The 26485-nt window shown below is 38.7% G+C and overlaps 2 protein-coding genes across 3 annotated transcripts in view; both read left to right on the top strand.

Moving 5' to 3' along the window:
- lsp1a (lymphocyte specific protein 1 a) overlaps positions 1-4725 on the top strand; it is a 63868-nt gene extending 59143 nt beyond the window's left edge. Inside the window, exon 14 of the mRNA XM_059335230.1 lies at positions 3992-4725. Coding sequence (XP_059191213.1) covers positions 3992-4014 — 23 coding nt within the window. The 3' untranslated portion in view covers positions 4015-4725. The remainder of the gene's footprint in view (positions 1-3991) is intronic.
- A 5593-nt stretch (positions 4726-10318) lies between these two features.
- On the top strand, positions 10319-25831 carry tnnt3a (troponin T type 3a (skeletal, fast)). 2 transcript variants are annotated; one of them, XM_059335238.1, is made up of 14 exons: positions 10319-10651; positions 12288-12328; positions 12596-12609; positions 13719-13883; positions 15695-15712; positions 16618-16636; positions 16782-16827; positions 16923-17039; positions 18846-18923; positions 19161-19274; positions 20450-20562; positions 20708-20798; positions 21650-21690; positions 25427-25831. In XM_059335238.1, exons 2-14 carry the CDS (start codon positions 12309-12311, stop codon positions 25461-25463), a joined length of 873 nt encoding a protein of 290 aa, XP_059191221.1. In that variant the 5' UTR covers positions 10319-10651; positions 12288-12308; the 3' UTR covers positions 25464-25831. The 2 variants fall into 2 exon arrangements, with proteins under 2 accessions (XP_059191221.1, XP_059191220.1); XM_059335237.1 differs by lacking the exon at positions 25427-25831 and having other exon boundaries at positions 20708-21847.
- The last annotated feature ends 654 nt before the right edge of the window (positions 25832-26485 follow it).

Below are 26485 nucleotides of genomic sequence, written 5' to 3'. Positions count from 1 at the left end.
TTTGCACAGAGACTAAGATTTCTGCACCTGTACATTAAACATACAGTATATCATAACTTTTTTATCTCTACAGTTTTATCTTGGCTCTTTATATTAGCTTAAGTAGCGGCGAACCCCCTCGCTGTTCTATTAAAGTCTTTTGGTTCCTCGTCTTTACCTTTGCGCCCAATCAGACCCATTTCAAAAACAGTTGAAATTTTCGTCACCGGCCTCGATGCTGCCTCTCTGAGCTTCTTAGCGTCAAACTTTGGACTAAAAAGCAGCACAGGAAGCCGGAACGCAAATGAAGGTATCTCTTTCAGCTCGTCCTTTTCCTCTTCCTGCTTCTCCTCCTCGCTTTTGTTCAGCTCAATCTGGTGCATTATGTTCTCTTTAGTGGAAAACATCTGGAACAGGACAGCGTCCCACATTTGCTGGCCCATTGCTTTTGGAGCTTCTTTCATTTGGTTCTCGTCCTGAGTGTCAGGCTTGTCTACGCCCGTCTTCTCCTCTGCCTTTTTCACCTCACTCTGGTCCGGAGCAGTGGCGTCCTTCTGAGGACCAATTTCTGGAAATTTGGGCTCCTCCTGCTCCACCACCATGTGCTTCTTGAGTCGGGACCAACCACTCAATTTAGATTTCACTCCCTTTGGCTTTTGGATGACTTTAAGAAGGGGCTCCGCAGGGAGGGATTCATCAGCTTCCTTCTTCTCAGTTGCAGATTTAACTGCTAAGTCTGATTCTGCTTTCTTGTCTTTTCCTTTGTCTTCACTTCCTGTTGACCCTACAGGTAAAGTGGGCACTGCAGTGCTTGGCTTTGGGCCTTCAGCTTCAGTCTTAGTGGCAGCTGCAGGTTTTACTGGCGCTTTTGTAACTGAAACTTTAGCTTCTGTCTCAGTTTCACACTTCTGGACTTTGTCTTTGCCTAAAAGTTTTCTTACTGCCTTCAGAGGATCCTCGGTGTCACCTTTTGGCAGAGGATGTTTGCTTTCAGGAGGTGTAGTTTTTGGTTTGGTGACTTCTTGTTTGGGTGTTTCCACCTTCGGTTTCTCTGGACTTTTCCCCTCTGTTGGTGGGGGTTTAGTCTTTGGTGTTTCTTGAAACACTGATTTTTCCTGTTTTGCCACAACCTGACTGGATACTGTAGTTACTTCTTGCATTGTTCCTGAAGTGTCAGATGCTTGCGTAACCATAATAATGGGGATTGAAGGGGTGACGGCGACCTTCTCATCTCTCACAAGGGTTTTTTCTAGATCTTTGGTGGTTTCTTTGGCTTTAGAAACCTCAGACATAGATTGCCCCTTCACAGGTGGTTCTTGCCTGGGTGTTTTAAGTTCTACAGATTCCTCTTTTGTAGCTTTAACCTCCTCTACAGCCTGTGTGTTAAAATCAGCGATACCAAATGCTGGAGAGTACGTTTTGATTCCGCCATAAGCAGCATATTCAGCTGGGGTCAATCCACGATAGGTAGACTTTAATTTTTGAGCCCCTTGAGTTGGGGTTTTAGGCCTCTGAAAGGCTACAGGTGATACACCAGAAGGTGATGTCCCATAAGTAGGTGTCTTTGGTCTTTTATATCCAAGTGATGTGGTCAAAAGTCGGGATGCTTCATATGTGGGAGTCTTAGGCCTCTGATTGCCATAAGAAGTATCTGTTGTATCTATCTGTGTTTTCGTTGGAGTTCTAGGTCTTTGAGGGCCAGTTGCAGCAGCTGTCAGATCAGACTCAGATTTTGACTTTGACTTTGCAATACTTTGTTGGGCTGGTTTTACTACAGGAGTGCTGTCTAAATGAATGTCCCCATTCACTATTGTTTCAGCAGGCTTAGGCTCAACTGTCTTGACACTTTGGGGCTCAGATGAACTGCTTACAGCAGTATCTGTTTGGGGTGTTCTTGACCTCTCTGGGTCTACTGTGATTGGTGACACGGCAAACAAGAGAGGATTGGTTCTTGAGACTTCAAAGACTGGCGTTGTTGCCCGTGCCATATGGTATGCTGGGGTTCTAGGCCGTCCTGCTGAAGTTCTTGATGTCTGAAACTCAAAAGTCGGAGTGGCTCTTTTGACATCAGCTGTTGGCGTGGCTCTTTTAATCTCAGCCGTTGGAGTAGCTCTTTTAATCTCAGCCGTTGGAGTAGCTCTTTTGATTTCAGCCGTTGGAGTACTTCTTTTGATCTCAGCTGTTGGAGTGTCTCTTTTGATTTCAGCTGTAGGAGTTATGTTTGTATTAATCTCTGATGTTGGTGTAATGCCTCTTTTAGTTTCTGAAGTTGGTGTTTTTCTCTGAGGATCCGTTCCCAATAAAGGAGGCTGAGCTGTAGGTGTCATACCTCTTCTGACCTCAGATGCTGCAGACAAAACTTGTATTGTTTCTGTTGTTGTTTTACTTTGAGAAACTGTGCTGCCAATAGCGGTTAATCCAGCTGTGTCAAACACTGGTGGTGTCCTTGATGACTCATAATAAGATGTGCTTGCAGTGTACATCCTAATTTGAGGGACATCAAACATCGGTTTGGGCGATCTTGAAGGCTCGGTTGCTTTGAACGTTGGACGTGGGCTTTTGCATTTGACAAGCGGAGTCAATACAGTGAGAGGACGAGTCACAGCTTGACCCCCTGTTGCTGTAAAAGGAGTCGGACCTGGACTTTTTGACTGTGTGGTTCCTACAGCTGGTCTAAGACCACCATGAGTTTCAGCAAATGTGCTAAAAGCTGGCTTTCTCTCTTCAGCAGCTGGTATCGTTGCCTCAGGTACAGAAGAGGCTGGCAGAGATATTTTTGGCACCGATGGCTCAGTGGCTGGCCCTGGATGTGGTGAAACTTCAGGAAGTGTCGAACTAGAATATGAAGAAGTTGTGGTAACATGCTGTGAGTAAGAGTACGACGGGATCGACACCGTCTGAGGTGAGAACCTCGCTGCTCTGCCGTAAGCTGCACGCTGCGGGTAAGGAGATGCCACATGTTGATACAGTGGCCGGACAGTGAACCGTGGAGCCCGCTGAACATTGTAGAGGCTGAATGGCGTCTCTGGAGTCCTGGGAGGGGTGGAGTGGTCGCTGTGCTCGAGGTCAGGGCTTGCTTCGTTTACAGGGGAAAGGCTGGAGCGGAAAGGTGCAGCAGACTGCGATGCCTGAGGGGAGGCTTTTTTCTTGGCGCTTCTCTTGAGGAGCTTCTGAAGCCGAACATTGTCTTTTCCAGGCTTGGGCAGCAGGGGTGGGGGGTACTGCTGGGAAAGCAGGCCCGGCTGGGTAAACGCACCATAAGTGACAGCCATGAGCGCTTCAGCACCCTGTGGGGACAAACAACATAATGTTAGAAAAGGAGGCGTCGTAGCGAGGCATGATCAAAGCATTTGTCAAGTTCAGAACATTGAAATGCCAGGCCTATACTAAGTCGCTATAAATTCTGCACCTGTACCATAAATATAATATGAAAAATGTATTTTGAATTCAGTTTTACATTTTTTTTAAAATGTCTCTGTGAGCTTTTCTTTGGCATTAAAACTAAGACTAACTGAATATCCCCTCTGGGATAAATGAAGTAATTTTGATTCTGATTTTTTTTTTTTTTTTAGCTGCTTTTCTTTTTTCAAGGGGGATTTTTATTTTGACATGACACCGGTTTATTGACAATTCTGATTCTTCTTGGATATTCCATGAACTGGACACTCTGACATTCTTATAACATTACATTACATTACACGTCATTTAGCTGATGCTTTTGTACAAAGCGACTTACAGTAAGTGATAATAGTTATAATCTTGCCATCTCTTCTTTCAGATGTATCCTTTAGAATATAGTTTAATGAAAGCCCTCTGGAGGTCTATTAAGCAGTAGTGCACTTGTATACAAAACCGGTCATTTGATTAATGCACCACTGTTATATCAATGTATCAGTACATTTCATTGGACCTTTCAAAGGGCCACAAATATAAGTTCATGAAAGCTAAATTTACATTAGGACTTGTTTATAATTTCTGTGTATTTATTTTCTTTTTGTTTTTCTTTTGGCAGATTTTTATCATGATGATTACTAAGGAGGTGCCATTCCTTAAGGTCTAACAGAAGAAGCCGTCCCAGACTTTCATTTATATCCAATAAATCACTTTTTCTGTCTCTCTCAGCTGGACAACCACAAACCAACAGCCCCAATCTTAAAGATTATGTCATCAAATGTCTACATGTTCAATGTCCTCTATTTGCTTTTGTATTTTCTGACATTCTGTTTATGTATATATTTGACCGTCAGCTTTAATGTTGTTTTTTTTAAATATTCTCCATTACAGTGTTTGAGGTGAACCGTGTTTGGTTGGTTTTGTATTATGGTGTGTTGGGAAACCTAAAAATATTTTAAATTGACCACATTCACATTTTTCTTTAAGGTAGAATTGATGAAACACACTTTGGTTTATTATCTGTTCGGCACTTATGACTATAGAGAACAATCTGAAAACATTGAGCTTGGGACAGACATTGTCAAAAACTGTAAAAAATGAGTTAATACAGACAATAATAACAACTCGCAGTATAAATCTATACGTACCCAAAATAGAGGACATTGATTTAGTCTCTGTTACACCTCAACAACTTTTATTACCTGATTTATTCAATCAAACTTTATTTCCTGTGTATGTTTTTATCAGCTCTCTGTCTGTACTACTGCAAACGTTTTTAATATTCATTTACTGAGATTTCTGATTGTACGTGTTTATAACCCCTTTTCTTAAATAAATTTGAATAATTTTATACTTTTGCTTTGCCCCCCTTTTTATTATTATTATTATTTTTTTTTTTTGGGGGGGGGGTTCATTTATTGTTAAACTATCCAACACCTGCAGTCTAAACATAATAGTATATCCTTTTACACCTCAAATATTGACTGTTAGTTTGTCCACTTTGGTACACCAGCACAAAATATCTCAACAACGGGCTTAATTGCCATCAAATCATTGAGATTCATGGTCCCCAGATGATGATTATGAATTATTTTAGTGATCCAATTTCCTGACATTCCTGCTCCAAAGAAGACTCTTTAAAAGTTTAATGACCCCATAATCTTTACCCCAGCACCACCTGCAGGACAAACTTTAGCTCTGCACCTAGTGACACTTATTAGTATTGAAATTTATCAATTTAAAATTAAAATTTACCAGGCACAATTTGAATGGATTGAATGGCTCAACTAGTTTAGAAGTTAAAACTTTGATCACCTAAAGGGGATTTTCACAGAACAAAATACTGCATGTTTCTTCTTAACCTGGTAATCAATTAAAGTAACGACCCAGTCGTTAAAATATTAAATAAATATTTAATTATAATTATTATTATTATTATTATTATTATTAATAATAATAATAATAGTAAATAAAATAAATGTATTATAATTATTAAAACATGCAAATTTTGAAAAATATTTTCGATTTTAAGGTTTTCCGTCAGCTGGAAAGAAGAAATATTCTCGGCCTATAAGGTAATAGTCCTTCAACTGAAGTTTGAATATAAAAGTTTGTTATTTGGTATTAAGGTTTTTGTGCAGTTATGAAATCCGTGTCCTAAACTCCTCACACAGACAAACTGAGGATGATTCATGTTTGTGCGAGTGTTTCTAAAAGCCAGTGATCAGTGTTTCAGGCTGTTAACCAGCACGAGAGTCAAGCTAAACTCCTGGATGATGTTACCGCCTCACAGCTTTTTACAGCCTAATTTTAGTTTGAAGGCAGAAGGGTGGCCGGCCAATCACCTGCTTCGCTTTTTAAAGACTCCTGGCTTTTTACAGGCCCGAAAACAATAAATCTGTGCTGTGATGCAGATCAGATAGAGCCTCTGCAGCCTCAGCTGCTTCCAGGGCATCAAAAACAAACAGGAAAACTGTGTAGGACGAGTGCATAATAACGGATATTATATTTCAGCATCAGTTGCAGTGACTGTGTATTCTATGCTAATGTTTTCATGATGGCAGCTTTAGGTTTTCAGTCAGTCCGAGTTGGTGCAGCAACATCTGGTTCAGAGGTTCTGTTAGTATCTACGCTCAGAATTGATACAATAAAGAAGGTTTAGGGTTTCATTTTGGGTGACAATGTCAAAGTTAAGAAATCGCCGATTTGTGACCTTAAAATTATGAGACTTCTTAAAAATCAGCTTAAAGTCAGAAGTTCCCAATGTACCTAAATCACAAATATTTAGCAGAAAATGTTTTTAGCTGGATCAGAATAGCTTAATCATCAAAGTCTGCATGAAAAGGTGGAGCTAAATAAAAGATTTGAGCTTATTAAAATCCAAATGGTTCACCCCCTGGGGAGCTGGAATATGACTACAAAGTTTCAAAGCAATCTGCTTCTTTTTTTATTTTGATGTTTCTTGTATGAAAGTGGAAAAGGTATCCTGATGAAGTAGGAGAGAAAAATCATTAGGATTCATCCAAAATGTGTATTGATGGTGGAGAGAAAGGTAAAACATCTGAAAAAATTACTCCTTTTTTCCACATTTAATTTAATTTAATGAAAATCTTGCTGCTACTTGGTGGGCTTGGTGGTCCTTCTTAACATTAAATATTACTTTAGATGTTTTTAAACGAGGTGATATTTGATCTGCATCTGTTCAAAGATCTGCGCTGGAAACAAAGGAACTTTATAGGCTTCTCCGTGAGGTTACAGTTTACAGTTTTGTATTCACGGCTGGATTTCAGCTTTCTCAGGACCCTCTCGTGTCTATTTCCACATAAACACACTCTTAAAGATGTGTATAAATATCTGCTGAAGTGTGAAAGTGAACGCAGAGCATCTGACCTCATGACATCACGCCCCGATGACATTGGATAGGGCGTCAGAAATATGTTGTCACTGAGAATACCCAATCACACGAGAGGATAAGAATTTAACAAAAAGGATGAAGATGTTTTTTCTTAGCCCCTTAAAAAGATAATTTCTTTAAAAATAAGTGAACAAGCATCACATACCATAAGTGCAATCAGGATTTATGATACGTGACCATTTTGTACAAAAACAACTGTTTAATATCCTCAGTTTATTATGTGTGTCACCTCAGTAAAATGTAGGCCAGAGCTGGTTGTGTTTTTAAAACCCCTCTCCTCCCACCTCCCTCCCTGAACCTGCTGCCTGCCTGACACATGAGAGCCCACTCCTCCTTTTAAGGCGCTGGTAGGTTCGGTATTTGGAGCGCCTTCAGGATGCAAGTTCAAAAGAGGAAAGGGTAATAATAGCCGTGTAATCATAAACCAAGTTGGTCCAAAATGGCCTCCTTAAGTAAAAGAATCCACCCCAAAAAAGTCATTCAGTGAAGTTATGAGGCTTCACACACAAACAAGGCAAACAGATTTTAGATGGAAAAAGAGGAAACATACCAGGTAAAAACTTGTTGCTGATGTTCAAAGCGCTCCAGGCAGGTTCCCCTTGACAGAACAGAAGAGAACATTGGTTCAGTGTAGAATATTAAACTTTATTCCCCATAATTACACAGCAGGGGGATTACAAGTCAAAGTTAAATGTGCAGTCTTGCCTCACTGCAGATAAATGGGAGAGTGTGTTGTGAAGCAACAGGGAGTAGAAACAGTGCAAGGCTAACACTTAGCTGGTGCAAAAACAACCCCGAGTTTTCCAAACATGTCAGATCTCTGGCTGCAGAGGTCGGGGGGGGTTCTGCATACAACAGCAGCTGCTTCCCCGACACAGCTAACATCTTCCCTGCGCTCTATCTGGAGAATAAAAGGTGTAATTATGGCGTGTTTACCTGTGCGACTGCTGCTCAGGGGGCGGCCGGACGGCTGCTGCCTGCTTGTCCCAGCCCGGAGTGTCAGAGCGGCAGGTTCATGTTGAGCCCAACTCGACCCCCCTTCCTACAAATGGAAGGAACAGACGCCATGGCAGTCCAAAAATAAATCCTGAGCCCTGTGAGCTGTTCAGAGTGACAGCAGAGCGAGGAGAGACGCTGCACCGACAGGCCACAGGACCTTAGGTTTCACCACCTCAGAGCTCTAAAAGTGGGGTCCGAGGGCCACCCAGGGGTCGGGCCCCCAGGAAGGGCGTAGTGGGGGTCAGAAAAATGAGAATTAAATTGAACATGACTAGAATTTTGTAGAAAATAAATTCTCGGCGCCCATACAGGTGGGTTGTTAAAATGGAAAAGTTGGAGGGTTTAAGGTTCATGGTGGTGGATAGGAGTCCTTCCAGGGGTTAAAAGGTTGTTTGTTGTTTGGGGATTTAGGGCTTTTTGAGTCCTATTGAAAGATGGGCATCATTCACGTGATTCTTAAAGAATGCCAAAGGTGCATTCACGGGGTTAGAATGGGCGTAAAATACAGTGCACTGACAATGCAACAGCTTATCTCCTACATTCTGGTTACATTGGGTTTGTTGGGTTGGACAACTGTCTTTGGCTGATTTGAGGTGTCCATATTTGTCAGCTCAATATCTGAGCTTTTGGAAAAATCCCCCCCAAAAAATCCCATTCCCAAATATGACGTGGAAGTAGATATCGGACAATATTTACAAGTTGGAGGCACATAATACGATAATTGTGGTAATACATGACCGTGATCTTAAAGTATCGGGGGAGGGGGGAGCTTGGGGGGGTGAGTGCTTTAGTGTTATGTTTTTGGAGGGTAGATGAAAGGGATTTAAAAGTTTATGCTCATCTGAAAAAAAAGCTGTCATGCTACTTTCATGCATTATCAGAGTCATCATGATTTGTAAGGGTTTGGGGGATTACACAGGGTCCCTGAGTAGTTTCCAGGTGTGGGTACCGCATAAGAGATATCTTTGAAGGACTTTTGGGACTATTATGTTATGGTTTTGGGAGTCCTTGAAAGTGTTCAAGGCCTCATTAGGAGCAGGTTATCTGCTCTTTAAAAGAGGAAACTTGAGGTGTTGGTAGCTCCAGAAGCACTGCTTTGATTGAACTGAACAACACAACAATTCTACTCCTTAAAGAAATGTCTCTAGCACTTATTGCTGCACTAACGGCTCTTATCGCAGTATACCTTGATTGTTCCCTTTTTTTCTGCAAGGCACTTTGGATAAAAGCGTCTGCTAAATGTAAATGTAAGTCACGTTCATGGATTCAGGTCCAAATAGTCCATGTGTTCTGTAGGTCTTCGAAGAGGGTTATGTAGTCCTTGGAATGGCTCAGCCCTCTTCCGAAGGGTTTTGGGGATTCTTCTTAGGGTTAAAAGAATCTTTGAGGGTTGCCTAGAGTCCTTATGAGAACACTGAAACTATCTCTGCTGGAGTTCTTTGTGGATTTTATTTCTGAAGGTCCCACAAATCATTCAGATGTATGGGGTCATATGGGGTTTTTGTGAGAGTTTTCAGGATGACTTGTGTGAGTTTCAGGTGTCCACGTGAGGATTTTAGGGGTTTTTCATGGTATTAAATTGTGTAACGGCAGGTCTTGGAAACAAATGGTTCCAATAGAACTTGAGGAGGTGAAAGGATCCTTGGGTCTTTGAGAAAACTGTATTTTCCTTCATTGGGAATTCTACTTGACTGTACCGTGTATGTACACGTAAAACTGATAGTGGTTTGTTTCAACCCAGAAGCTGCAGCGTAGACAGGTCGGCTCAACTGTAAATCAATAACAACTAAATCAAAGACGGGGTCTCGAGGTTTGTCTTTTTGAGTTTCTCATGACATGAAAACATTTGACACTCCCACATGTTGGTGAAGAGACTCCCTGTTCTGTCTTATGTTACTGTAGCACCCTCTGCAGGAAATTAGAGGATCATTCAGCATCCCGGAGACAGCTGAGACTGACACCCGTTTCACCGGTCCTGCTTATAAATCAAGCTGGAGTTTTGCTGAATGATTCATGCTGCAGCTTGTTTGGACTTGCAGCTAAACTGAAAGACATTAGCAACAGATCGAACTAATGCTCATTGACAGATATTTTTTTTTTCCCACTAAAAAATACAACACTACACACAGATGAGTTCAATTTAATGCAAAAATACAAATATTACATCTCCAATGGGGCTTTTTAAAGGACAAAAATAAACTACAAACTTTCGTAGACTTCACATATTATAAACCTAATAGACACAGATACGTCTTTACTATTTCAGGGGACAATTTGAGGAAAACCACACAGTGTAAAATGTTTCACCCTCCTTGGTGGGTATGTTGTAACCACCAAGGAGGGTGAATTTGTTTGTGGATCATCTCAGTTTTAATGTTATTTTTTTTGCATGTTTTTAGGACACACGTCCAACCTAGTGGTTAATTGCAAACTAGGGAGTCAAAGTAAACAAGCATGAGATGGATCAGCACGACAGATTTACAGTTTGGATAAACAAATCTATCAATCATCAAGTTCTTGTCCTCCTTTGACTGTACATTTTGTTTATATCTTCTTTAAGGGGTTGAGGATCACCACCTGCCCTGCTTCCTTGATGTCCAAACTCTCGGTCTCAGATGAAATTTGCTTGCCTAATGCAGCTGCCCCAGAATAGCAACCGTCTTAGCTGCCCCCTTCTCCAAACTTGAGCCTCCAAGTCAACCCTTGCATCTCCTTATTGAGTGCCAGCGGTGGGATGGGGGGGCCGAAGTCAGGGACCCTGCCCCCCTCCACCGCCGACTGGGCCTCGCCTCCAGGCCGACCCCTGGCCAATGGGCAGGCCAAGCGGATCATATGTCACTATAACAGAAGGACATAATCAGCGCGGTAAGTTTGCAGAACCTTACAGCCTGTCTTGGCCAGCGGGGAGCTCGCTTCTTTCAGCTTTTCTGAGGTAAGAAAGAGGGGAGAGAGTGAGTGTGTTTGTGATAGTCAAGAAGCTCAAGTGCAATTGTGCCCCCCAAACATCCACCCAAACTAAGGACAGTTGAGTCCACACGTGTTTAAATCACTGCCACGACTAGTAGAGGCTGCTGCCGGGGTCAGGGCCTTTCTTTTAAGCCCAGAAAATCTGGTGCTTTTGTGCTTGAGCTCAGTGGAGTTGAAATTTAATTTGTGTTGGGATTGATTGCACCTAAGAAGCTGATAAGAAGTGTTTTTTTTTGTATTTTCTCTGCTTTTGTTACCATGTCAAAACTTCAGCTGATGTTAAAATAAGAAGCTTAATTGGTGTTAAAATGTTCTGACATTCTTGCAGGACATCTGCTGTCATCTTAAAGGACTTTGTTGTTGTTTTTGTGCTGGTTTGATCTGAGTCCAGTGCCCCAGTGGAGGTTCATACCTGAAGGATTTACAGATGGCTTAAAGCCTTTGAAGCAGCTTTCCGCTTCAGGAGACAGAAGATGATATGAATTAAGAGCTATGTAACTGCGGTGTTATGAATGGTGTTGTCATTTACAGTATTTTAAGTTGGGGACATTGCTGTCACTTGGTTGTCTTGGCTTATACTTATTATTGTTAGTGATGTTCATTAGCGAAGCTGTCAATAGGGCGTGGCATGTGTTTACATTAAAGCAGACATAGCTTCAGGATAAACACTTTAACATCTTGAACAGGAGCCAAGAACAACCAATATTACATCACAGCAAATTTGAGTTTGGAATTCACAAGATTCAAAGAGCAAATACAAGGAAGCCTTTAGCATCAGCCCTTTAACCTTCACGGCTGCCCCTCAGGGTTTATTTTAATTCCTGAGCAAAGTGGCCCCAGTCAGCAGGGAGCCTCAGGGAACATGATTGAAGGAACCATGTGAGGGCGAGACAGCCAGATAAGGAAATGAAGGTGGGATTATGGGTAATGGTTGAGGGGAAGGAACCCAATCTTCAGCATCGGGTCCCCTGAAACCGGATCTGGGACCTGCGCAGCTGTCAGTTGGAAATAGTTGTGATGTTGCGACGCATTCATGGTGGCCTCATGCTAATGAGACTAATGTGCAACTAATCCTACATCGAATAACTTATAGATTCAATTATGAACATATTCAGGTCATGTGTGTTTATCATTGCAGGGTTTTATCAGATCCAGTCTGTGTTTTTACAACCGTGGGCTGGGAATGATTACAAAGAGTTTGTCTGAAGTTTTAAAAGTGTTTGTAAAGATAAAAAGTCTTTAACGCCTTTGATGCTTAAATGGATGCAAAGTGATGGGAGAATCCAGGAGGCAAACCTTAACCGTAACATGCTTGTAAAACAATTCAAAATAAAGAAGAGCAACATGAGTCTACATAGATATATTTTTGGATTTTTTTTTTTGACACGGGTGAAATATGTGCAAGCCAGCAGGGTGGGGTCAGCAGCAGATATTTAAGACATCTGCAACTTAATCCCAAGCTATAAATACAGCAGGCTGCTCAGTCGCTCCTCGCAGACCCACTTTAAGTTTGTCTTTTCTCTTCTGCCTCCAGGTTGCAAAGTCCACTGTCACCATGTCTGACACTGAGGAAGTGTAAGTCCATTCACATTTTTACTCGCAATTTTGAACCGTATGGTGAATAGCTGGACATAATAATCTCAGCTCAAGGTCGATTTAGCTATTTGTTTCTTTCAACATCACCTCTTTGGAGTTAAAATCTCTAGAAAATACTACTAAGTGGACCTTGAGTTAAGATTATCTTGTCAAACTGTAATAATCAAGGTCAAGCATGAATTTATGAGCTAATATTTTGGGTAAATTTACCTGTAAATCCTAATTTCTTTGCCTTCTGTCTTGCAGTGATCAGGTCGAGGGTAAGTAACATCATTTTCCCCCGTTTTAAAATAATTATATCCCCCCCAAATCAGGTTGAGGTAGAGTACGGTGTCCCATGCCCAATCCCAATATTATTCCTGAATCTTGCCTAACTGATTTTCCATCCTCTGTAGCGAGTTATTTGCACTGGACAAATCCATATGTTTCCAGGTTTGGCTTGACTCCCTCCAGATTCAAGTTTTGCAATATAACTTTAAAGCAAACCTGCATATTTATTATCCTCCCGCTGTTATGTGGTTGCAGGACCCAATGCTGCCATCAGGACAGTGTCAATTATGGTGTATGATTTCAAATATCTGAGCTTTTAAAATATTATTAAAATCCTGCACTGACCTGTTTGCAGCAACTCCTGCAGCACTGCATGACCATCTGCAACTGTACAGTCCTCCTAAACTGACCAGAGCTCTCAGATTAATCGACATTCATGAGGTTTAAAGCCACTTTGAGGTCCCGTCTGCGAGCTGTGATCAGCCCAGGACGACTGTGCTGTGTTTGCTTAGCATGGATCCCCAATGTACCCACATTTTGATGATGTGTTCTGTCAAAAATGGGTACAAATGGGATCTTTTCATACTGTTCTTCTGCTCCTTTCTTTCTCGGACGGACGTGAAGAATACGATGGTAAGACACAGCCTGCAGATGATAAGTCTCATGCCATTGATACTAATTTGTCATTTTAAAAAGAAATGTTTGCTCCACCGTGGACTCTTTGTGGCATGCTGGTTTACACTAATGAAGAAAAGAAAACACAGGTTAGAAAAGTCAACTGCGTCAGGTTAGGATTTGTCTCTCTTTGTCTTGGATCACGAGAAGTTGCAGAGCAGTAATCTCATGTCATCCTTCATGACTGACCATCAATGACTGACCTTTTCCCTCTTGTAACTGCTTGCTGTCTCACATGCTTTAGCGCCATCCAGTGGCAGTTCCCCCAAACTGCCCTGCAATGAACCTCCTCATATCTCACACATCTTCCCCTTTCCATCAACTCATCCCCGAACACCTCCACCCTATTTCCCCCTTTCTCCTGCTTTCATTAACCCTCTCACCGCCCTTCCTCTCCCCTGGTGACTCGCTGCATGTTGTGTAGCTGTAGAAGAGGAGGTAGTAGAGGAAGTAGAGGTGGCCCCTGAGGCGGCCCCTGAGCCAGAGGCAGAGCCAGAGCCAGAACCAGAGCCAGAGCCAGAACCAGAACCAGTGGTAGAACCAGAGCCAGAACCAGAACCAGAGCCAGAGGCTGAGGCTGAGCCTGAAGGTATGTGGCATGGAGGGGGGAAAGGGGTATTCTATCATCCTTTCCCAGGCAACAGGTGCGCTCCAATAGGCTGCAGCCAGCCAGACAGACCCCACTAATCCTGATCCGCACACATGTTCACCATGTCTGCTAAAGCTAACGCTACCTTCCTTTCACCTCTGAACAAAGACAAAGACAGCCCTTTATGCAGCACTCAAAAGGGGCGCAACTTGGGATGTGACCTCTCCATACATATAAACATATGTTGAGATGATCATTCCCAAAGCATTTTTACAGACTAATATTTGAAAGCCAATATTTTTATGTTATAACTCAACTCACAGCCAAAACTCTGCTCCATATCAACGTTAACCTCTGTTCCGTACTGCCTTTCATTCTCAAAATGCTAAAAAATAAATAAATAATAATAATAATAATAATAATAATAATAATAAATTCCTTCATTAATTCTTTTATTAAAAAATGTAATTGATTTATTTGGAGGAAAATTGGCCATCTACTACCTAAGAGGACGATAAAAATTTATTAAATGTAAGGTAGATGCATCTAACCGTTAGCAAACCATACAGTACTGTAAGTAAATCAGAGGCTATACATGAATATTTATTGCCTTAATTTTAATTCTAGAAATTGTAGATTTATAATTGTAGCCTAGAAAGTCTAAATTAAAACTTTAGCTTATATCTAACAATAATTTTTTTTCAACAGAAACCTTGAAATAAATGAAAACGTAAAAAGAGTGCTTGCTAATTAGGAACCTAGCCTAGCACACTGCTTATTTACTGCATGCTGCATATATGCTAAAAATGTTAGCATTCATAGTGGATAAAGATATCTCCTGTAAACACAGGGAATATTTGAGGGCTTAAATAAAAAAGACAAATATTGGCTTCTTTTATCAGTCTAACCTTACTTATACTACTGTACTTCATGTACTCTGAGTACTTGTATTTGGCGTACATGATTGCTTTTTCATTATTTTGATATCTGATGAATGTAAACATCAGATCTAATACATCCTCAGCAGCTTCTTCTACAGGAATCATTTTTACTGCTATACGCATGAAAATGTCGATTCAACAAAAAAAAGAGAGATGGTGCCTCAGATTTAATCTTTTTCTAAATTTACAACTGTCACACCATCTTATATTATGTGCTTGTGGGAAAGTCTGTGTTGCATTCACATGCTATTTTGTTGAAAATTCAAATGTCTGTAAAGCAATGTTGTTTAAATTTGATAGCCCTGCATGAACCTACCTAAATCTATCCAGATTTTCCAGCTGTACTTTGACGTTTCTTAAATGGCATGTGAATACAGGAATGAATCTTAAAGTAATACTTCTTTTTTAAGTTGTTTGATGATAAAATTGTGGCTTTAACGAAACAAAACGTTATGTAAATTCTCAGATATTAGCTTTTATTTACTTCAACATTATTTTATTTTTGTATTAAGTCCTTTTATTGTAAACTGTACTGTTAACCTTTTTTTTTTTTTTTTTTTTTTTTTTTTTACAATTTATTTATTTCACTTGTAAACAATTTTTCTGTAACCATTTGACTACAGGCAGTTCAATATGCCCCCAGTATTTTTTTTTCAAACCTTTGAAAGCAACTTTATGTGTTCCTGCCAGCAGTTAAAATTGACCCTTTGGCTATTATTTGAGAATTTACATTGATTAAACATCTTTGAAGCCCATTGGCCGTCTACCATAGTTGTATAGTTTCACTGTATTAAGCTGATTGGATGTACAGTTTGCTTGCTAATGCTGTTGTTTATTCTGCTTTTTGTTTTCGATGCTTGCTGCATGCAGAGGCCGTTGAAGAGGAAGGTATGTTCATTTAAAAAAAAACTTCTGATGAATCTGAAATCTGTCATTCTGGTTTTGGAAGGACCACAGTGTCCAGGTCTGACGTCTGTACTCGGGGGGGGGAACGCCTGCTATTCACAAAAAATGCCTGTCCAAATTTTTTATCCGTCTGTCAGAAATCCAGGAGCGCTGCCCAATTTGCACTGAGAGTTAAAAAAATAAATAAATAAATAAATTCTGAACAAAAACAAAAACTGAATTATACGAAAAGCTTCATAAAAAGAGTTTAGAGAATATATCAAAATGCTAGTGGAGAAAAAGGGTGAAAGAATATGAAATGCTAACACGTGCTTTACTGCGCAGCGACCCCCGTTAAACTCTTGCTATGCCACTCGTCATCTGCATGGCATGGAGCCGCCAGAATCTGAAAAAATCTAAAAACAAATGGGGGTGGGGACTACTTTGTCTTGCTTATGTCATATAATTTTGGGGTCAAGCCCAAAAAATTAAATAAAACATGACACATATTGTTGGTACGTGATGTAAAAGTCAGCAATGTTTTTTTTTTTTTTTTGGACAAATGAGACCTTAGAGGAAAGCTGATGTTGACTTTTGTAATAATACAACACTGTTTTATAACTGCACTCACAGAAAGATGGTTCATTTTAATGATGTTGTTTGATTCTGTTTTTTGTTGTGTAGTTTTCATTTGTCTCCTGTTCTCCTGTTCTCCTTTTGCTCTAACCCTAACCTAAACACTGAGGCTACAATTGCCTTTTTTATATGTATATATCTTAGTCTAATATGTCATTAAGAGACAAACTCATGCAGCTTAATCCATGTAATGCCTGAGAGAAGTGAAAAAATCTGCTTTGTATCTAACCCCATGACGTGTACTTGTCCCCTCTTCATTTCCTAACCCGCAGAGGAAAAGCCAAAGTTCAAGTAAGTTTCCAACTCGGTAATCTTGACCTAAAATTATTTCTGTACACATTGCCATCCGAGATATTTCGCTGCAATGAAGAGAAATAAAAACAATAAAACAACGTTAAAATCAGTGCACTTATGGTCAAAACGCTGTCTCCTGCAGGCCCAGCGCTCCAAAGATTCCCGATGGTGAGAAAGTGGACTTTGATGTAAGTGGAGCTGAATTGACAACACTAAGGGTTTCTGTTCGTGTTAAGTGTTTCTGCATGGCTGAGAGTTCGTTTTCTGTACTTACAACCTGCAGGACATCCAGAAGAAACGTCAGAACAAGGATCTGGTCGAGCTGCAAGGCCTGATCGATGCTCACTTTGAGTGCAGGAAGAAGGAGGAGGAGGAGCTGATTGCTCTCAAGGACAGAATTGTGAGTCTTTCCATAACATCAAACATTTAAACCTGTCAGGTTTTTAAAACATGCAACTGAATTTGATCCACAGTAGAGCAAACAAAGCACTAAATTGCACAATCTGCCTGAAGGAAAATAATGTAAAAGTCATCTTCGGTTGATCTACCCACAAGCTTTTTTTATTTTATTATTGTATCCCTAAAAGTGGCCATAACTGATATTTAGCCAAAAAAAATGTACTGTTGTGATAAACCTAGAGGATTATTGGGTGAATCTGAAACTATTGTATTTACAAAGCTTTCTTGTGAACATAGTTGATCATATAGCACATAAAGAGACAGATATTTCCATTAGTAGTTGGTGGAGACCAAAAACAGAGCTAAAAACACAGTGACTATTGAATAATATTCATCAGATGAAAGATCATGTTTCTCTGTAACTGCATGACGTGTTTTCATCTTGTTTACACTGAAAACAAGTTTACACTAAAAAAGTGGACAAAAATTGCACATTATGCATATTTTAGCTTGCAAAACAATGCAGGTTGTGTAATCAAGTGATATAAAATGCAAAGGTTATATTAAGAGATCTGCGAATTCATTTAGAAATAATGAAGGCTGTTACTTTCTTGCCGAGAGTTGGTACCTCTCCAGTGTACTCTACAGGTGCATCTAAATAAATTAGAAGATAATGTAAAAGTCCATTTCCAGTAGTTCAAGTCAAACAGCTCCAACCAAGTATTGAGTGCATATAGAGGCTAACATTTACATATTAAACATACTTTTGAAAATTGGTCTTTTGTAATATTCAAATTTTTTTGAGACACTGAATTTTAGGTCTTCATTAAATGTAAGCCATAATCATTATAATTAGAAGAAATTAAATAAATTAAGACATTAATTGTTTCATTCTGTGTGTAATGGATCAATATTATGTGTTATTCCCACTTTTTTAATTGAATTACTGACATAAATAAACTTTTCTATGATATTCTAATTAATGAGATGTGCTGTAAATATGAAGGTAAAGCCAGCAACCGATTGAATAAACTGGAAATGTGGGGGGACAGCTAGCCTGGCTCAGTCTAAAGGCAACAAAACCCACCTACCCACCCCTTAAGCTCACAGATGTGTCTTATTTGTTTGATCCATCGAAAAACTGCATCATAAAACCATAACCATGCTGCACATTTCCCCCAGTTTCTGGCCTTATGCGAAGCTAAGCTATCTGGCTACTGGTTGCACACTGCAAAAAATCCAACTTGTATTTTTTGGCCTAAAGCAGTGATTTAATTTGGTAAAACTTGGAAATATAAATTAGTGACATTTAGGGCAATAATGTAAGTTAGCACAACAAAGGAAGCCAGTTGTCTGCTCAAATACAAGTTGGTGAGTTGTTGTTACTTATATCTTTAAGTTGGGGTTCAAAACAAGGGACAATAGTTCTGCTAACTCTTATTTCTTTGTTGTGAAATTTGGTCATTAGCGAAAGCTAGTGGCTAACTGATGCTAGCGGCTAACTGATGCTAGCGGCTAACTGATGCTAGCGGCGCTGCTTGTGACAGCTACAAGAGTAGCCATTAGCGTATCAATGCTACAACATTAGCTGACATTCATAGCGGCTTTACAATCATGCCAGAGAAATTCAGAGTTGAGCAAAGTCAAAAAAAAACTTAAATATTTAGTTTAATTGTCCAACATATAATTTTATTGAAGTTTGTTGCCTTGAAATTTTGAGTACACCCAACTTTTCTTTTTTTGCAGTGCAGCTTCATATTGGTGTGAGTTGGTGTGTGTGACGAAGTATTGTGATGCTGTCTTGCAGGAGAAGCGTCGCGCCGAGAGGGCTGAGCAGCAGAGGGTCCGCGCTGAAAAGGAGAAGGAGCGTCAGGCCAAACGTGAGGTTAGTGGTTTCATCTTTATTCTCCTTTAACCATTCAAATATAACCCTTGTTTCATTTGTTTAATTTATTTTTCCAAGAAAAGAATTTAGGAAAAATTGAAAACCACCATAAACACTACATTTGAATGCTAAATTCAAACTTACAAACCATTTGTTAATCTAAAGTGTTTGTTGTGTTACTTTGTGTGTTGGAGAGTGTTGAGTCACTCTGTTTTTTGTTTTTTTCGTGTGAAACAGGAGGAGAGGCGGATGAGGGAGGACAGGGATGCCTCCAAGAAGGCAGATGAAGAAGCGAAGAAGAAGTCAGCTCTGTCCAGCATGGGCTCCAACTACAGCAGCCACCTGCAGAGAGTCAGTACACACAGTAACACTGTCTACACTCATAGTACCTTTACTTTATATGTCATTCTACCACATTTAGGAGGTATATACTGTCATTTTTACTTTTGTTTAGCTGGGATATTAACAGTGGTGGAAAAACTATTCAGTTTCCTTACTTAAGTAAAAGTACTAATACCACACTGCAGAATGACTCCACTACAGTTAAAATCCTGCATTCAAAATTTTACTTAAGTACAGTAATTAAGTAAATGTGTAACTTAGTTACATTCCACAACTGGATATTAAAACCCTATTTCGATCCCATAAAAAAACAATAGCCCTGCATGAATCTACCTAAATCTATCAAGATTTTCCAGCTTTACTTTGACATTTCTTAAATGGCATGTGAATTCAGGAATTAATCTTAAAGTAATACTTCTTTTTTAAGTTGTTTGATGATAAAATTGTGGCTTTAACGAAACAAAACGTTATGTAAATTCTCAGATATTAGCTTTTATTTACTTCAACATTATTTTATTTTTGTATTAAGTCCTTTTATTGTAAACTGTACTGTTAACCTTTTTTTATTTTTTAACAATTTCATTTAATGTATTGTTATAAAGTTATTATACCACCTGTCAGTTTATAAAATACCAACCATAGAGAATATAAAAGCAATTTAAAAAATAGAGACTAATGGACAAAATCAAAAGAAAGAAAGAAAGAAAGAATTTAAAGCAATTAGAAGAATGTATAGTAAAAAAAGTGAAAGAAGAACTAGATTACAAATAAGATTAAAAAAAAACAAGGATAAATAATAATAATAATAAAATGTAATAAAAGAGTACTCTAAAAACTAGATTAACTGATAAAAAGGCAGGGGTGAATAAAATCAAAAAGAGAGGTAAAATGATAGATAAAATTAAATTATGTAATATTTTAGCTACTTTGTACTGTAGATAGGTTATATGGAGGTGCATCATATTTAAAAATATATGGTTTTCTATGTAAAAAGTTGCAATCAAGTGTCAAATAAGTGTTGCAGTACAATATTTACAGTATAATCTTTCTGAAATATGGTGAAGTAGAAGTAGGAAGTATTAGTATAGCATTAAAATATTCAAATAGAGCTATGTCAAGATTACTTTTACTCAGGATAAGATGTGAATATTTACTTACTGTGTCTGTACATCGACACTGAACAGGCTGACCAGAAGAGAGGAGGCAAGAAGGAGACTGAGAGAGAGAAGAAGAAGAAGATCCTGGCCGCCAGACGCAAGCAGCTGAACATCGACCACCTGAACGAAGACAAGCTGAAGTGACTACAACATTTCGTAGATTTCACATTTTATTCATATCAGGGTGGAAGAAAATGAATCTAGAGTGACTGAAACTGAAGTTCTCTGCTCTTAAAGTGGTTGTTTTTGAAGGGATTTTATTCATTTTACTAATGTTTCCTGCAGAGATAAGATCAATGAGCTGCACGAATGGATGACCCAGCTGGAGTCTGAGAAGTTCGACCACATGGAGAGACTGAAGAGGCAGAAGTATGAGGTGAGAACCGCCGTCCCTCTCCTCTTAATCTTCATTATGTTTAGTGGTTTGTTATTCTCGCCAGAGCTGCTCAACCTGACCTTAAGAGCCTACAGTAAAAATGTCTTGTTTCTACAATACTGTATATTTTCATACTTTTTAACTTACAGATATTTAGTGGAAGAAAAACACTTTAGGAAAATCGGCATACTGTGTTCTAGTTTGAAAATACAGCTTTAATTATTAATTAATTCATTAATTTTGGTCTGACTTACTGCACAGAAAAACATTTACATTTGTTATATATATTAAATCAGGTCAAGTTTTCCTTATGAAAATTATTATAATTATATTAATGATATTATAATTAATTATTAAATACTCTAATTACAATTATTAACAACCATTGTGATAATGTATGAATACAGCTGAGTGTCAGAACTCAGCTGTGTCAGAACTGTCCTGTTCTTGTTTAAATCATAAATTTAGTAGTATTTTATCTTAAAATAGTTCCTGTTCTGGGAGAATTTAGCATTGGATAATCTTGGGATCTCTTGCTTATTTGAAAAATGTATTTATATTTCTTTTTTTAATGAAGAAAAATTGTTTTGTCAGAATGCAATGTGTCCAGTTATACATGCACATTATTAACATATTTATCCACAGCTTTGTCCTCGGTATGTACTCTGAATTCTGCACTCTGATCTACACATTTAAAACTAGCAGATAAAAAGCAAGAAGTTCTTTCCAACTGTACCAGCTATTCGTTGTTGTTGTTATTTTTGTTGTTGCCGTTGGCGACCCTGAGGCCAGTGCCCAGTTAAGCGAACTTTCGGGTGTGAACCCTCGATGTGCTCTTTGATTCCCTCCAGGTTACAACCCTGCGTAAGAGAGTGGAGGAGCTCAGTAAATTGTAAGTAGAGCTGAGCAGTAGGGCCGTTTTGCCTGCCAGCTTCAGGCTCGCTGCATGTTAGCATGAAGGACGGTCAGTAAGAACCACAGCGCCTCCCGCTGGCCCAGAGTGGACTCAAGACACTACCAATAAGGGACAAAAAAAAAAGAAAAGAGTTTGTTTCCAAAGTGAAATCTGGAGTGGTGGAAAAGTATTCAGATCTATTTCTGTAAAAGTACCACACTGTAAGTAGGGCTAATTTTAATTTATATTTAATTTATATTAGTCATACCAGTTATCTTAAATCCATTTTTGTATTAAACTCTGCTGGCTTCTTAATGCTTAAGGAAAACTAACTGCACCTCAGTTCAAAGACAAATAATTTTTATTGCCATTGTGAAAAAAAATCTCATTTTTAATTAATAAACTGGAGGGTAGTTTGATCTCCTGATGATAAAATATTTTTAAAAAGACACTTGTGAGCTCCCATACAAAAGTTAAATAAAAACAAAGCTTAACAAAACTAAAGACTTAAACTAAAATTGAATGGATGTAAAGACTATTATACTAAATATTACTTAAAATATTATCTATTGGTTTTTTCTGAGCTGTTCTTTAAATTTGTGACATCATTTTGGATACAAACTCTTCAGTTGTAAGATGATAAATGATCGAAGATGGATGTAAAGGTGATGTTGGATGACTGAGCTCCTCCACATGCTGTCCTGGTCTGGAGGTTCAGTTTTAGCATCACAGAGCTCGGGTCAGGTGTGTGAGTGGTTGAACAGGTAAGTTGGAGGAGTCAGAGCCCAGCTGAAGCTCCTCTAAACTCATAATTCTTTTTTTTGGGGAAACCACGACGAGGCATTTTAGTGCAATAATGATCAGAATATTTATATATTACACAGTTTTTCTTTCTCTTCCGGGAGCTTGTACCATTACAGAAATAATTAAATAAAGATGAATACAGAGGAAACACTGATCACATGCATGACCCCGTCTTGGTTTCCCGTGACGCCTCAGTCTCCAGCTCTCAGCCCACGGAGCCCCTTAAAGGAGAGCAGAGGGAAGTCCTTCTCCTCAGAGGTAAAAGGTGTTAAAGCTGCTGCTGTATCGTTTTTCAGGTGCTCACGTACAGGAACCGCATTGATCAGTTACAGAAGCAGTAAGTACACCCAGCAATCTCAAAAACGTAACTCCAGCTGTTGTCTGCGTGAACCCCTCCCTTAGCCGGCATAACTGTCCCGACCATTCAGGACAGTTTATGCCAGTTTATGGCAGAAAACAGTTGCTTAGGAGGATGTATTTAATTGAATTATCTTTAAAATAAGTTGGATATTGGAAAGGCATCTCTTTCCATTCCAGAGACAATTTACGGCTTTAGTTTTTAAGAATGTTCAAGAATAGCACCCAAAATATGAAGTTTTGGCATTCACATTTTCATCCATAAACTTTACAATCTGGGCTTTTAAAAAAATATATTTCCCCTATTTTTTGTGAGCTAGAGAAAGCCATAAACACACCAAACACACTAACACCACCAGTAATTTTTCATGCCTATTACAGGTTGAACTTTTAAGTTAACAGGTTAATAGGCTCGGTGTAAAAATACATTTTTAAATTTAACATAGCCGGCTAGAGTGATCACAGAAAGTCAGCTGGCTAACTAATATAAAAAGAAAGATAATTAAACATAAATGTTTACAGCTAATTAAAGCTTTTCTAAAAGCTTAAAATTAAGACAAATATTTTACTTATGCCATTTTGAAAGTTTAGCATGCTAGCTGACCAGCTAATATAGCTATTGATCATAGAAAGTCAGTTAGGCTAACAAGCGAACATAGAAAACGTAACATGGCTTCTAAAAGTTAAAACAAACATTGAACTCATGCCAGTTCAAAAGTTTAACAGGCTAGCTGGCCACCTAATGTGTTTGAAGGCTAATATGGCCTGAATAATATTGTAAGGTTCGCTAAGCTAACTAGCTAACAGATGAGTGCCAGTTTTCATAATGGTAGCTTTCTGACTTGTTTCCCTCTAGACTTATGACTTAACTCACTTTAAAACTGGTTATTTGTGTCTAAAAAACATTTGTGGACGAAAATGCTAAACTGTTACACGCCAATGTTAGTTATTCCAATAATCAAGCAAGGCATTCCCATTTCCATATAGTAGGAAAGAAATATATAAGAAATAATAGAAAAATATGTAATTCCATGCAAATTGATTGCTTAATTGAGCATTAATTTGAACATTTTGTTAGTTCGTTAACTTTGTTTAGCGATCTGATCAGAAAATATTTTTACATGACACATGGTGGGCTCCTAATTTTATTCATGTCTGTGTTGTTTCAGTAATGTCCCAAACATTTTGTCTGTTATTTAACTTTCCATTCATAACACTAGATATTACATTTCATTATAAATGTAAACATACTGGTATCCAGTGACAATATGTAAGGAGTGTTCCCTGGTTTCCTCTGAAAAAGGATGAATAGTCATAGGCTACAATATACTTTTTTGTGTTATCCAGCAAGGTTGTAGCCGCATAACAGAGCTGTCTTCAGCAAATAGAAAAACCAAAAGAGAGATACTGAGACATAAACAGCAATTAGCCTTTAGCATTTTGCATTAGCATCCTTTCTCGGTGAAATTGTGAGGGTCCATCTCTTCATATTGACATTTTCACTTCTTTGTGTGTGAGAGCCATTACAACAGTAACTGAAGGTTTGTGGCTGTTGGACTCAGTAATGATTCAGTATATGCAGGTAAGTGCTGCATGAGTTTGTGACTGATTTCTGTCTGCAGTTCTACATATCAACAATTGAAGTTTTGCATTTTTGTCATTTTGCATGTAGCTCCAAATTCTTTTGAAAATGTTATCAATGTAAAACAGAATTTGTTTACTTCCCACTATTACAAAAAGGAATTTTGAGAAATAAAATAGTATTTCGTGAACAGGACCTCTCTCTCTCTCTCTCTCTCTCTCTCTCTCTCTCTCTCTCTCTCTCTCACACACGCGACAAAATATAATATGTGTTCCCTAGTCTTTCACACCTTGCAAGCTACATTCTGTTCCCTTGAATTAAGTACATTTTGGTCATTCTGCTACTTTACCTTAACTTTACATTGACTGTTGCAGTAAAAAATAAAATGAATGAGAAAGCTTTGTTAGCTATGCAGAGGTCATGAATGATTAGATAAATGTTCAAACAAAGCAGAAAACTAAAGTTGTCACTGTATAGAGCTTCGGCAAAGAAATATTTGTGAATGAGAGAGAGAACTAAAGCTAACTTTAGTTTATTAGTTATGTTACATGAAAAAAAAAATCTAACAAATGTATTTATTTCACCCAAACCATTATCTTTACTAAACCTAACTAGCCTAACCTAATTAGTTTTGGTGCCCAAACCCAAGTTAACTGAGATGGTTTTTCAATATTTGATAGTAGTTTCAACGCAAAACACAGTGTCAAATACGTGTTTAATCCAGAAGAAAATACTAATGTTTTTAAGAATGCAGTTTATATGGAAACGTAATTATTTTTAGGAGACAGAGTTGAAGAAGTATATTATATTTGGGATTAAATTCTGCTAAGAAGCATTATTAGCAAGGCACCAAACACTTTAGTGTGAATTTGTGTAATACTGAAACTCAACCTGTGCAGCCATCAACTGTCCCTAGTTAAACAAAACCTCTTAAAACATGGTCAAAAACAACCCAGTGCTCTGACATGTTTCTTTTTTTTCGTATTACAGCAGCAAGAAGGGAGCCGCCGCTCGCCGCAGAAAGTAAACCTCAGAAACCAAACTGCAATCGTCTCCGACACATGGCTGATGAAACAACGCACACTGAGGCGAAGTTCGTAGCTCAAAAGAAGCCAGTAACGCTGAGGTGTACTTTGCGGTTATCAACCCCCGTCCTGATAAATGCAACCAGGAGCCTTTAGCTGCTGTTCAGTAGGAATAACAAAACTTGTTTGTCGATCACGCTTCCTCGCCCTCAGCTGTTTGGTTCTCAGTATTTTTGTAAATAAAGTGTGACACTTCAAGCCATGTCTGTAGAGCTGTTGTTATTCATAAATCAATAAAGTTCAGTATTTTTCAGACAGTCGTTTGTTCAACACTGTTTTGTAACTGCAGAGTTGAATTGAACTGGATGTTTAATGGTATAGGGAGCAGGATATGGAGGCTCTGCATTCATACCTTAAAATGTCCTTATTCTATTAAAATGCTTGAAAGAATATGGTTTATTTCTTATATTACTGAATCAATAAACAATTACATGTAGTGGTTGAGTTAGAATAAGAAAGATACACATTTTTAGGGCTTTAATAGTATCATTTTCAGTTTAAAAATGTACAAATACTGCCGTAAGGTCCTCAAAAGTGTCGTTACCAAACAATTCCTTTTTTTCCCCCCCAAAAAAAACTTTGATTGATTTCACCTCTTGGTCTTTCTTTTTTAAAGGCTTTAATCAAATATTTCTCACTCTGATGATTCACCACCTGATTGAAGAAACAGGAAACAGGTGTGATCGCTGTTAGTGAACACCTGTGTGCAGGTGAAAGGCTATAAAGCCCAGCAGAGTAGAGTGTGAAAGAAACCTGTCAACATTGAGCTGGTTTCACCTCAGTTTAGTGCTTCAGTTTTACATTCATGTCATGTCATATATTATCCAGTGTATGCACGTAGGTGTATATAAAATTGTGACCACCAGAGGGAGCTGTTGCACAAGGTAAGCCGAGGAGTCCCAAGTTGCCACATCAACAATCTAAAGAGTCTCAGTTGCAGCTCTGAAGTTCTAACAACTACTTC

This window comes from Centropristis striata, chromosome 6 (genome assembly GCF_030273125.1).
Source record: "Centropristis striata isolate RG_2023a ecotype Rhode Island chromosome 6, C.striata_1.0, whole genome shotgun sequence".
Taxonomy (NCBI): domain Eukaryota; kingdom Metazoa; phylum Chordata; class Actinopteri; order Perciformes; family Serranidae; genus Centropristis; species Centropristis striata.
This window is presented reverse-complemented; position numbering and strand designations above follow the sequence as displayed.